The 14,681-nt window shown below is 39.0% G+C and overlaps 1 protein-coding gene across 1 annotated transcript in view; it reads right to left on the bottom strand.

The window, feature by feature from the left end:
• Positions 1 to 12,792, bottom strand: part of LOC139465767 (uncharacterized) — a 71,296-nt gene extending 58,504 nt beyond the window's left edge. The window contains exon 1 of the mRNA XM_071247656.1: positions 12,670 to 12,792. Coding sequence (XP_071103757.1) covers positions 12,670 to 12,738 — 69 coding nt within the window. The 5' untranslated portion in view covers positions 12,739 to 12,792. The remainder of the gene's footprint in view (positions 1 to 12,669) is intronic.
• Between the last annotated feature and the right edge of the window lie 1,889 nt (positions 12,793 to 14,681).

Below are 14,681 nucleotides of genomic sequence, written 5' to 3' on the forward strand. Positions count from 1 at the left end.
ATGGCATAGGACATCTTTCTTGTAACAGATGCGTCAAATTTGGAAAAGTCCTTCACAAGTCTACTATAAAACTTTTGAAAACATTTCTAAGGCATTGTAAGTTGTAACCCTGATAAAACAACTTTGAACAAGACTCGTTTGACGCTCTTTGAAATCTTTGTAGAAAGATCATACTCGAGAGTACCTCAAACATTCGCAATTTAGGACACCAAAGCCCTGAGCTGTTGGAATACTGCTAAACATAAAGGGAAAGTTGACTATTGGCAAGCTGAAGTCATACTGTCTTGTGGATAGTTTGTTTGAAGGGAATTGTCTATTTGACCATTATTCAAAGCTATCAGGTCATCGATAGACCTGAAGCTTATGTTAAACCTCTTCGACACATTCCCGTGTTTTGAAACGCTGAAACTTCGCTTGTCAACTTCGCTAGCTATCCCATACCATGACCTATGCCATGGAGTTTTCATAACTCCTTTCTCACGACCACTTACCTTTTCAATGATAATAACGCGACCGGCGTTTGTTACCAGTAGAACAGGTGACATCACTTAGTCCAGTGATCTATTCATATAAATTGTATCACGCATGGAATCCATTTGACCAGATATTAGAGACTTTGTATTCTCTGTCGTTGACATTTTGAATTTACAGTCTCATATCCCAGCACTGTACTGAAGAAGATAATGACTTTTCTTGAGAAGATTATTAGAAGCCAATCTTCTCGTAAACAAAACATCACAAGCACAATAAGCACATGTAAATAGTCACCAAATAATAAACAAACCGTGGGCTTACAATAAGTACCCAGTAAAAGCCTAACAAACAATAGAGGTCGAACGTCTTGTATCAGAAGATTTGTTTCATTTATTCCAATGCCAGAATGTAAGCTACTGTCTAACTGCCCCAAGTATCTACAACATATTTTAAAGTGTTAACCTATTAGAGAATTCAAAGTGGTATCTCCCTCGAACGTAAATTTTTTCAGTCCAGAACAGTGCAATGTCTGTTACGGTACATATAGACCAAATGCCTTTTGTACATATACATAATTCAAGTTGTTTGTTTGTTGTTCAACGCCGCACTCAGCAATGTTCCAGCTATATGACGGCGGTCTGTAAATAATCGAGTCTGGACTAGACAATCCAGCGATTGACATCATGAGTATCGATCCACGCAATCGGGATACAATGACATGTATCAACCAAGTCAGCGAGCCTGACCACCCGATCCTCCTACGACAAGCATAGTCGCCTTTTATGGCAAGCATGGGTTGCTGAAGGCCTATTCTAACCCGGATTTCCACGGGTCTCACATAATTCAAGATATAGACCGTATGCATGGTGGGGTTGTGAAACATGATTTACCAACAGCCGTTAGAGTGTAAAATAGTGCATAGTTCACCATTGTATTCATTTTGCGGCCTTCATATCTGGATCTTATCGGACTGAAATGACATTAATTCTAGGCTAGGAAAGACCAGTACAGTTTAGCGTTCTTGGCTGCACTTGATAAATCTACAGCTCCCATTTGGCTTGATGTAATTGAAAGCTGGTGTCATCCAATTCTTATGATTGATTTTAACGATTCCCGAGACAGTGCTATTAACTACATTTCTATGCTTGTTCACCTCTCCTGCCTTTTGTTGAGTAATGTGCTCATCGCATTGTAATGTCATGTGTGCTAAACCTTTGAGGTGAGTGAGTGAGTGAGTCAAGGTTTAAAGTCACGTAGGCAACATTTCAACACGTTTTACAGTTACGTCACAGGAAAGCCTGTCATTGAAGAACAGTACAACAATCGACATGTCACAGATGTACTTGAATTGGTTGAAGAACATGGAAAATATCTGACTATTAGACAGTCATACACTATGGGGCTATCGATCGCCAGGTGAATGAGTGGGTATGGTATTACCTCGAAATGACCTTTGAAGTGCCTGATATTCACTACCAAATGGAACACAATTATAACATATTTTGACATCGAAATAATCTGATGTATTTTTCGCATGGAGACAATGCACTTTAGGAGGCTTTCCCACCGCTCCAATCCATACAATGCACGGTGGGGACTTAGGGAACCTTCGCTTTCCTTATGGTTTTCACAGTATGATTTGTGCCATCCCTTCTGTTGATTGTTGACATATCGAGCCGGAGATTAGAACACACACAACTTCTGCGACTAAAATGGTGGTAGACTACTTTGAAGATCGTGAGTGAGCTGGTGGAACCCGGGCATTCAGCGTTACGAGCGAACGCTTTAACCACTAAGAAACTCCACCGCCCTTCGAAGGACGTTATCTTACATCTCAACCTTTGAAATGACCAGTACCATTATACATAAATTCCATACCATTTTTTTCTAATTGCTGAGGCACGGAATGCAGGATGGACTAAATCACCAAACGTTTATGTACATAAATTTGGGCTTAGCTTCAGAATCTGTTTGTTACAGATATTCCTTAGCCATCACCATAGCCATTTCAAGTTCAGTTTTCATGACAAGCCATGGCTGACTAAAAACTAAAAAAGCGAGGTTAAATGCCATATCTCTCACTCTCTCAAATATCTTCACTTCACCGTGTACCTTTAATACCACGAAACTGTCTACGCGGAAGCAATCAATCATTGCAAGATCATCAGGGATATTGCATTCTTCCACGGGGGTATTTTATCACACCCCGGCGAGGAGAGGAGTGGTCGACGCGCCTTTCTCCTCCAGTGTCTACTAATCGATGAAACACTTCTGATAGTGTGGGTAGTGCATACCATCAACGCAACTTAAATACTGTCTAACGGGATAATTCCATTTGGTTCTGGCAAGTTGCAAACCCCTGAAACGCTATCGACGGGCACTCTGTGAATACAAAACACTTTAAGAATAATGTATTACTTAGTAGTTTGTCAAAGACTGGCCACAGTGGAACGGGGATGGATTCTTTGACCGATAAACCATAAGGGCCTACACAACGAAGGCATAGATGTAGTCGGCTTCATGGAGGTTCCATCAAGTATAGGCATTGTAACCATTGAAAAATAAAGTGTTGTGCCGAACAACCAATGGTTTTACTTCTGCTTTCAGAGATAAAATGTGCATGGGCGCTGACTCAAGAAAATACCCCCCTTCCCCTCCACTACCTCCGAATATCAACTGGTCGGTCCTTCAGAACTCGACGTCTTTGGCACCAATACCAATTGTGTGGCATAAGGTCGTGAAAGTATACGGTCAGCACCATGGGTAAGATGGTGGTTTCCCCATGAAGTCCCGATGGCCAGGCCTGGGATCGTTCCACTTTTGTGATGTAGCATGCCAGTTTAAGCCTTCTTGGGAAGAACTGAGGGGATTCCCCGACAATTATAACGTAGGATGCCAGTTTAATTCTTTTTGAGAAGAACTGTGGGGTTTTCCTACAGTTATGATGTAGCATGCCAGTTTAAGCCTTCTTGAGAAGAACTGAGGGGATCCCCCAACAGTTATGATGTATCATGCAAGTTTAAGCCTTCTTGAGAAGAACTGTTGGGATTCCCCGACAATTATAACGTAGGATGCCAGTTTAATTCTTTTTTAGAAGAACGGTGGGGTTCTCCTACAGTTTTGATGTAGCATACAACTTTAAGCCTTCTTGAGAAGAACTGTGGGGATCCCCCTACAGTTATGATGTAGCATGCAAGTTTAAGCCTTCTTGAGAAGAACTATGGGGATCCTCACACCGTTATGTTGTAGCATGCCAGTTTAATTTTTCTTGAGAAGAACTATGGGGATCCTCACACCGTTATGTTGTAGCATGCCAGTTTAATTTTTCTTGAGAAGAACTATGGGGATCCCTACACTGTTATGTTGTAGCGCGCCAGTTTAATCCTCCTTGGGGTGAACTGTAGGGATCCTTATACTGTTGTCATACAGCAAGTCCTTCCAGAGATGAGCAGTGGATGCGAGTTATTAAGACAAATATACTGTTCTTTCAAATCAATACTTGTAAAACAGCACAATGTCTTACTTGCCAAAATCAATTCGCAGCCTGGGGCAGGACAATCAAGTATTGGCATTCCGTTTGTCCTGCCCAATAACAAATATGCAAGTTACAAATGGTAGTATTAACTATGACGTCTATTGCTTTCATCCATGTGGAGATAGACCATTCTGCATGAATGCATAATCTGAATGAATTGTATTCAATTACCGATATCTCCGATGTACTTAGGGATATGGTCTCCCACTGGATGCCCGGATGTTCATTCAAAGAAGACGTCCCAACATTTCTGCATTGTTTGTCCCGTTATAACAGGGTCTATTCCTGATCTATGTCGTCGCCCTAGTGTGATAATACCGAACAAGCTTTTCACCATAAGTGGTACAGTGAAGTGCATGTATTCAAAGGTGCATTCGTACAGCCAACATGCCTATACGAATGCACCTTTGAATACATGGACTTCACTGTACAATAAACCTCATTAGGTTGTCATTAAACTCGACAAAACATTAACGTATTGGGTTGGCTGAAAGGAAGTTAAAGAATTGAATTAAGAGACGTTAAATGGGTAGAACGAAACGTTATAGGGTTGAATTAAGAAACGTTTAAGGGGTTGAATGATACATTATAAGGGCTGAATTAGGAGATGTTAAATGGGTCGAATGAGACGAGAGATGAATTAAGATAAGTTAAAGAGGTAGAATAAAGAGAAGTTACAGGGGTTAAATTAAGAGTAGTTAAGAGGCTGAATAAAGAGGTTAAAAGTGTCAATAAAAGAGATAAATTAAGATAGATAAAAGGGGTTTAACTCCGAGAAGTTAAAAATTGAATTAAAATAATTAAAGGGGCTGACTGAAGAGAGGTTATAGGGACGGAAATAAGTTAATTAAGGCCTAGGATAATGACAGGTCAAAGAGTTGAATTATGAGAAGTAAAAGTGTTGAATGAAGAGAAGTTGAAAGAGAAGAGAAATTGAATTAGCATAAGTTACAGGGGGTGAATTAAGAGAAGGGTGTCACATCTCCTGTTAGGGTGACAATAACGTATTGCTTATAACTTGAACTAAATCCCTCTACTAAACTTATAGTTATAAATCAGCATCATACATTCTAGTGATATTAATGATCTTGCACCCAGTGAAGCCTCCAGTGCAGGCTTTCCGACACCATTTAACCAATAACGGTAAAAACTATATGGAACTATCACCTTGGACACATCAATTACGCCCTATAATGTTACCACCATGATCTTCTAACGGAAGCAAAAGCCTCGATCACTATAAGCATTAACCCAATATCAATATTAGGTACGAGTCGCCACTGAATCTCCGCCATCCATAACATGTAAATGTTATGACCATCAGCACATCTATCTCAATTAAAATAACCTTAACTAACCACACAATCTGAGTGAATTAGGTCAATGGAGCACATTTCGGTGTCCGACTGTGAATATCGTTGGTTACGGACAAAAAAACAATCGCTGTATTTTATACATGTTTAATAAATATGATCGTTTAGAGCTTACTCTTAAGGCTGAGACTGGGCTGTGTAAATGGTTAACGAATCACAACAGACAGAGTGTGTTAACATTATACAACAAAACATATAGCATGTGCGTTATTGTATAGCTTACAATGCCCACCCATTGACAAGCCTAACCTGTTTGTACAGAAGAATGGGTATTATGTATTCTGTAAATACGTCTTTTGAACTATACCTTCTCATTTGAACGCGAGTAATGAAATAGTCTCGTCGATAACATTAATCAAATGTACATAAGACCTTGGTCGGTGTACATACGATACCGCTCTCTAATGCAAAGAACATATTGACTGTTTTACCAAATAAACACATATTACAACGGGGCTTACCATGCTTACGTGTATAGAATCATAGATATTTAATTTTATTTATAATCATAATAATCATATATGCCATCTACAGTACAGCATTGTAACGTTTTGTTCCTATATGATTTTTACTTATTTCTCATCATGGTGTTCTATTTTTAGATACTATTAAACATGTCGCTTCTGAATGCGAAAAGTGAGGAAGTATGGTTTTACGCCGCTTTATATTATAGTCCAGCAACATCACGGCGGGCAATCCAGAAATGGGCCTCACACATTGTACCCGTGTTGGAACCGAACCCAGGCCCTCAGAGTTCCGCGCGAACGCTTTATCCACAAGGCTACGACCAAGAAAAGGCCTTTGATGTTCAATATTTTCGCTACCAAATGAAACGTAAACGGTGATAACATATTTTAACATAACCTTATGTATTCTAGCATGGGGACAATACATTAAATGAGGGCAGTGTTGCATGGAATAGTGCTCGTTGTGTAGAGTTGCGTCCTGTAGCAGTGCCAGGATCCGCTAATCAAGTCCGCCCTAATTATAATTGGTTTTCGGTACCATGATCGTACGCGTTGGTTTCTCGGGGACTTCAACTTTCCAATCAAATTTGAATTTGTGTCAACAAATTATATTCCAGCAACTCAAGCCATTGGTGTCTATATTTCACAACTTGAGAGGTAGAACAGAGCATTCTCTTTCTATAAGGATTTCAAGGAGCGTCAAACGACCCTTACTCAAAAGTTGTTTGATCAGGGTTACAATATTCAAGTCCTTAGTAAAGCTTTCAAAATGTTTTATGGAGGACATGTGGAGGACATTTCCAAATTTGACCCATCGTGATGTCGATGCAATTCCCCATTTTGATTCGTACCATTGTCAAGGTGAAAACTTGCCTTGCCTTTGCAAGTGTTTGTGACGGACGCCACCGATGGGACAGGATGGTATCGTCACTATTTGATAGTCTTCATAAACACATGCTTAGTCGGAATAGTACATTGGCTCTTATGATTATGAAAAGGGTTTTGTCGCTCTTATTTAACCAGTTTACTCCCACGCTAAAACAGACACGCGGTGATATAAATGAAATGATGCTTAACTCGGAGTTGAATCCGACTCACTCACTGATCATCCTGTTATCGCCTAACGTTCCAGCACATTCTTATCCTTACCATCATTAACCTGGTATTGAAAATGCACGTCAATAGCGTGTGTTATCAATAACACAATATTTGAATTGATAAAAAAAAACCACCCAATAAATTCATCTAAGATGTGATAAAAATAATCCATTAAAAAATCACATGCTTAAGGTATTCCGCCAACAAAAGAAAAGTGAATCGGAAAACAACATGCCAAACATGAGTAATCGCTACCTGGCTTACCAACCAACAGATTTGCCCTTGCTGAATGCCATTGTAGTGTGAGACACGGCTTCCTAATAATGGGCCGTCTTGGCACAGGCATGTTTCTGTGTAGATGCACACATATCAAGGGGGCGTATTCATGGTGAGAGCCTCTCGTTACCTTTGTCAAAACGGTTGATATAGGTAAGTGGTGTAGAATTGTCAGGGATGATTGTGAGATTTAGTGGCGACTGGGGGTAATAACCGCTCCTTCTATCACACACATATATATATATATATATATATATATATATATATATATATATATATATATATATATATATATATATATATATATTCATGAAATAAAGGATGAAAAAGGTACATACAAATGATAGAAGGAGCGGTTATTACCCCCATCTATGTTTGTATGTACCTTTTTTTATCCTCTTTACATTACAAAATGTTACGAGAAAAACAATAATATTATATATAAGATTTTTACTTTTTACTCATTATGTTATTCTATTTCTGGATAATATATTTCTAATTTCTGAATGCGAAAATGCAATGTAAAGAGGGTGACAATGAGGGTGTAAAAAGTACACACAAATATTTCCTATTTCCAATTTCCACTTCGTTAATTGCGTTTGTCTTTCGGATAAGTTCAAACAATCGATATGTTATCCGAATCGCTGCTGGTTGCGAATGAACTGTTCAGGATTGAATACGGCATATACACTGAAGGTGTGTCTTCATGCTGCCTATGCTGTAGAATTTTAACTTCATATCCCGTTAAACGCAAACACGTGAGTACTTGAAAATACTTGAATACTTGCGTCAAGGTGAGTGAGTACATGTGCTAACTGATTGTTATTGCAAACTACAAATGTTGGATATGTATGGATTTTTAAACTAAAACACGATGTATGATAACAATACAGTAAAGTACGGTTATAACGAACTCAAAAGGACTACTAATTTTAGTTCGTTATAATCGTAGTTCGTTATAAGCATATATACAGCATAACTACAGCAAATAGTCGGGACCAAAAAAGTAAGTTCGTTATATCCGTCAGTTCGTTATAAGCGTGTTCGTTATAACCGTAGTTTACTGTAATGCAATTGTCTTCACAATTTTCATTTACACACAAATTACTGTAATTGTATATAAAGAAAAGCGACAAAACACGTTTCGTTATCATGAGGAATCTTTGCTAAAAGCAACGTCCATTGTACGCTACCGACGATACCATACCATTTAGGTATAACTATCGAATAGTGATGATACCAGGTGTTTGTGAAAAATAACATGACATACTTTAAAAAAGCCTTAACTAGTAGCGATCAAAGAATGTGAAAGTTCGTAACAGTCCATGATGTAATCACCTGTATTCACATAGGCATTTTACTCAGGTACTGACAAAGTCAAGATCAAATGAATTCATCGCTTGAATTTAGATTAATTCCTCTGCCATGTGATCTCAATACTTTGCCATATGATTTCATTTCTTTGTATTACGATTTCAATACTTTGCCATATGATTTCATTTCTTTGTATTGATTTCATTCCTTTGCCATATGATTTCATTACTTTGCCATATGATTTCATTACTTTGCCATATGATTTCATTTCTTTGTATTACGATTTCAATAATTTGCCATATGATTTCAATACTTTGTGTTATGATTTTATTCCTTTGTGTTTGATTTAATTCCTTAAGTTTGTGTTTGATTTCATTCCTTTGTGTTATGACTTCATTCCATTGTTTTTTATTTAATTCCGTTGTGTTTGATTTCATGCCTTTGTGTTAGGATGTGATTCCTTTGTGTTTGATTATTCCTTTGTGTTCGATGATTTCTTTGTGTTATGATTTCCGTATTTTCTCTATGCTTTGCATATTATCGTCTACATAAACTAAAATACTTATGAATAACTAATACGAATAAACATCATACATCTTACCATATAATATTTGGATATATTTGTATTAATGATTTCATGTTCAGATATAATCTCAAATTCTGTGTGACGATGCACACGGGTTGTAACCGATGACCCAATCTCGTGGACTACGTGTGATGTATGTGACTTTAAACCAATCCATGACTTCCCATTTGCTGAAATACATCCCCCCCCCCCCCCCCAATCCCGATCCCACCCCAGCCCCATAGACCAGCGCAGGGCAGCAGAAAACATGGTTACACATGTTACACTGGTTCCAGTTTAAATGGCGTACACTGACGTAATCAGCTGGCGTGAACTTCCCTTTGGCACCGCCGTTTATATGACGTCATAAACTCCCATTGATCACGTGCCGGTTACCAGGAGACATGGATCTATACGTACGTCACTGGCTGTTGTATAAATGATGTACATTGACACTCGTTTATCCGGACGGTAACATTGCAAGTGTAATCGCCCGTGTTAACAGTCATTCGGATAAACGAAACAAGGGCACGTAGAAATGCTCTTCTTATGATAGATATACGTTGCCAACAGTAATCGGCCGGATGTGCGGGTTTCCGGACTAACGGTGTCCGTACTACCGAGGTTTTGCTATATTATGTAATCCCTAATCTCTATGGGATTTGAACTGAAGTTATTGCCTATCATAAAGATTCGATTTTCTTTCACTTGTTTTGAAACTGGGTCTGGCTTATATAGAAACCCGGGTGGTTTTGTCTCCAGTGAAATGGTCCGTATAACCAAATCTGGTTAAACAAAGTAATTTCCTCTATATATAACTACGTTCCAAGCGGTTATCGTCCATAAATGAGGGTTTCCGGTAAACAGGGGTTCATTGTGCATGATTGATTGAACTAAAGATACCTATGTTGTCGTCATATGTGATGGTCCCCCTGAAAACACGGTTCCCCGCCAAAACAAACACACTACGATTGGTATGAGAGTCAAACAGTGTATATTTACAATACACGACCAAATGGCCGAGCAAACAGAGCTAACATTCATACCAGGCAGAAATAATAGTGACAATTTATAGTACGTTGTTCGTCGTGCGTGTGAAGAAGTGTTGTGATATGAATCATGAGGGCTGATTTTATATTGGTTTGAAAGGTGGCTCTCTTTGTGTATGAAGCAAGATTTGGTATGTTGATGTGCATGGTAACATGTTAAACATTTACACCAATAAGTGACCAATAAGAGATTAAGGAAGAGATCATTTAATATTGGGTGGGGTTGGAAGTGTAAAAAATTATCTGTAAAGACGAGCCAAACCATTTTGTTCCGAACAGCAATCATGTCATTTCTTTTGAAAAAGATTTTTGGTAAAAATATTAGATTTGGTAAAAATACAAAAAAACAATTTTCAACATTTTGGGGGGACTGATTGTTTTTAAAAACATTTTCTATGATGGCTAGGCAGCTGAACTTCATGTTGATCCTGGAATACATATTTCATAGCAATAACTAATTACGGTGGACCATAACTTGAGTGAGTGAGGGAGTATGGTTTTACGCCGCTTTTAGCAATATTCCAGTGATATCACGGCGGGGGACACCAGAAATGGGCTTCACACATTGTACGCATGCCGACCTATAACTTGAACTGTTAACAGAGTTGAAATGGGGTCTTATCCAAGATGATTGTACTTATATAACGACGTGCACGCACGTATGGCTGCTTGTACTAGTCCGGACTGATGCCGATTTATAGAACTAGCCCACGGAGATACCTATCCACGAGTTAACATGACTCCCCACTCAGACACAGTATACTGACTCCGAGTTTTAGATGCCGAGCGCCAGAGAGGGTAACAACAAGTACCATCTTTTAACGTCTTTTGGTATGACGCGGCCAGGGATCGAACCCTGGACCTTCCGCTCTCCGGGAGGATGCTCTACAACTAGACCTTGGAGACGGTCCGTTAACAACTAGAGTATCACATAACACAATACTAATTCACAATTATTTTTTGAACGGCTGGTTATTTGATAAGCCAGCTGTTACCAATGTGAATGTTGATGTAACTATATGGTTTAATGAAACTGGGATGGCTACCAGTTGCGAGTGTCTATAATATGTACAGATATAAAGATGATGTTTCCAGCCACCTGCCTGGATCTCATGCTTGATTGTCATGCTAGGCTGTCACGGTTTTGCGAGGCTGGCGAGTTAGACATTAGATGTCATGCCAATTGTCACACTCGAATGTTATTTGAGGCTGAGACACGTTCCACAGTCATGTTGGAATGTCATGTTAGACAGTTTGCTAAACTGGCAGTCATGCTAATTTGTTCGAAGTACGTTAGAGTATCCTGTAAGACGTGCATGTCAGACTTCATGTCAAAATATAATGTTTAGATTATCATGTAAGACGGTCATGTCAGACTGCCATGTTAGATTGTTATGGCCTATTGTCATGATAAATTGTCATGTCAGTCTGCCATGTTAGAGTGTTGTGGCGTATTGTCATGATAGCACCATGTCAGACTGTCATGTCAGATTGTTATGCCATATTGTAATGTCAGTCTGCCATGTCATACTGTCCTGTTGGTACAGATCAACCTGCTATTGCAAATTCAGTCAAAATTATGGAACTTGCAACCATGGACAAATATTGATAATATGAATACGTCAATTTGCTATTCACGAACAAATCACGTTGAAAATTATCACATCTGGGAAATTAGAACTATATTCGTTCTGTCCGAATGTGAATGTAGTACATCTACCTTTGTGTGACACTTTGACGTATTAGATAAATAATATAGGTAGACAATGAATATACTCTGTTGAATCACAATTCGACCAGTTCGGTCATACATTCATGAAGTATCATCACCAAGTATGTTTCTCAAGTATGTGAACTCGGTACAGTAGAGGACCGTCGTTGGTCACCTTCAAACAATAGATCAGCAGTTTATATATTAGAGCTCGTCGTCATTATTATTCACTCTATCAAATATTCCAATATCACATGTTTAAGTTTAAGTTAAGTTTATCATCAACTTTGTCCGACTGAATTCACCAGTACAGCTGTCAAAGGGTAAGAATCACAATAATATCGCACTCCCCAAGTTGGATTCACCTGTATGCAATGTACATGGAAAGTGAACATGTATATTACATTCTAACAGTACATCTCCTTTTAAGCTCATATACCATTTGATTCTATCATACTGTTTACTAAGCGAAACAAAATGGCAGAAAACAGAAATCGGATTCATCGCTTAAATGACAATCCAAAGGATAGGTTTCGATGATTAAGTGGTTAATTTCAAAGTATAGTATCCTGTGAGCGTCCGTTGTATAATAAAACAAACGTTATTCTTATAGCTGACCTATCACATCTGTAAATACATTTCTTTTCAATTCCTGTCCCTACTGACAACCAGTTAATCATTGTTGTTTACTCTTCATAACATAGCCAAACAAGCACAGCGCGCTCCTGTAGCCATCTCGTCGGACACAGATAATATTTCAAATTCATAAGTCAAATCTTTTTTTAATTGAACTAAATCTACTCTCACCTGTTGTATCATTCGCATACGAAGTCTTGTCATATTATCGTGTATACTTTCTGAGTCGGTGGCCGCCATGTTTGCTGTTTCGGGCAACGGGCCCTGTCCTCTATGGAAGTCTTCTCTTCACTCTCAAATCATAAATGCTTTTGTTACCCCCAAACCTTTCATCGGCCAGGAACGGAAGCCGGGTCTATTTATGCGATTAGGGGTGGCGGGTAGACCTGTCATTCGATACCCGATATTAAATTCGCCCGAGCTTCAGAAATGCTATCCGTGAATGGGTGGGTCTTGGCGATTTAATAAAGGGTATTTTACCACGTGTTGAATAAAGAGATTGTCAACTGCGGTTGTTATTTGGTGTTGAGTATTGACTTAGATTTCTTATATTGGCCAGTCCTGGCGTACACAATTGAACACACTGGCGAAAACTGGCGTCGTTTCAATACATTTATATATTTGTGCAGTTAATACTGTCTTAATTCTTTAACTCAATTACAAAGGGAAAGGTAATGTAAGAGAATGGCCATTAGCAACTTATCATCAAAATGTAATCTTCTGAAATGGATGTTCTCTTACATCTTCACAGGATGTGACACTTTGACTATTTTATCAATACTTCATTACTTGATGTTTTACGGCAAATACTTGCAAATAAAAAATGTCAATTACTTCAATATGTGTGTTACTTTCATGACAGCATTTTACTCCGTGGTTACAGCGTGGAAGGATGCTCATCATCACTGGTTTGTCTGGTCCAGACTGGATTATTTACAGACCTGTTGTTTTTGACTTGACTACTGCTGATTACGACGTTAAACGCCTAAAAAACAAACAACTTTTCAATTTTTTTGCAACTTTGATTTTTCCAATTCAGTTCTGGTTTGCCTTCTGTTTTCAACATACGCACTATTTAACAGCGACAATAAATGTTTTGGACCACTGTACGTACTGCCGCCGAAAAAATGCATGAGCGACAAAACAGATGACTTTTTTTCGTGCCATAATTTGTACGTTAATTTGCTGATAAAGAAATGTTTTCGATCTTAAAGAAATCCAAATGGCATAACATTTTGCACGACATGCACGTACTTGACATATTTTTATGAAATTACTATCTGGAGTACAATATAGATATATACTCATACTCACTCACTCACTCACTCACACAAAAGGCATTTGGGGGCACGGGTGGCCCAGTCGTCTAAGGCGCCGCGATTCGCTGTGCCGATTTGTCTCCCTTGGGCACGCCAGAAACCTATGATTGTGGGTTCGAATCCCGGTTCACCCCAATTATGTTTCTAGGTTTGTCAGCTCCATACCCGTGCTCGTGGGTTTCACCGAAGTGGTAAACGCCTGAGACTTGCATCACTTCGGGCTTTGCTCCCACATTAAGCTGACACGCTTAAAAGCGGCGTTAAACCAAACTCACTCACTCACTTAGATTCTTTGAACTAATTGTGATCCAGGTATCTTTTCCACGCATCAACGCTTTCCCCGTTTATTGATTATGTTTATTTTGATAACGTTTTGAATTATAATGGTTTGAATCCGATCTAGAGATCTATGCTTGTCTTGCGGGGTGAATTGGATAGTGTACTCCGACGGCGTTCGAAGTTGTTCATAACATTATTTATTGTTTTTTCTGGTTAGACTCGATTATTTAAACGCTGTCGTATAGACGGAATACTGCGTAGCAAAACATACCCCCCCCAAAAAAAAAAAACACAAAAAAACCCACAAAAAGAACAAGGACCTACAGAAGGACCTGTACCTACGTCAGGACAAGGCCGCTGATATGTAGCATGGTCAACGACCCAAGCCGTAGGGATACGATGATACGAAATCCACCATGCCACAGAGCCTAGCCACCCGATCCACATTTCTGACCAAGAATCCCAAAAGAGTAGGGTTCTTCCTGTACATCCAGGTGTATCAGGCTTACAATCGATGAAGTCTTCATCAACTCATGCTTGTCGAAAGACGCGACCAACGAGATCGGGTGGTCAGGCTCGCTGACC

The sequence above is a fragment of the Haliotis cracherodii genome, unplaced genomic scaffold (genome assembly GCF_022045235.1).
Source record: "Haliotis cracherodii isolate W230 unplaced genomic scaffold, xgHalCrac1.p SCAF_18, whole genome shotgun sequence".
NCBI lineage: Eukaryota > Metazoa > Mollusca > Gastropoda > Lepetellida > Haliotidae > Haliotis > Haliotis cracherodii.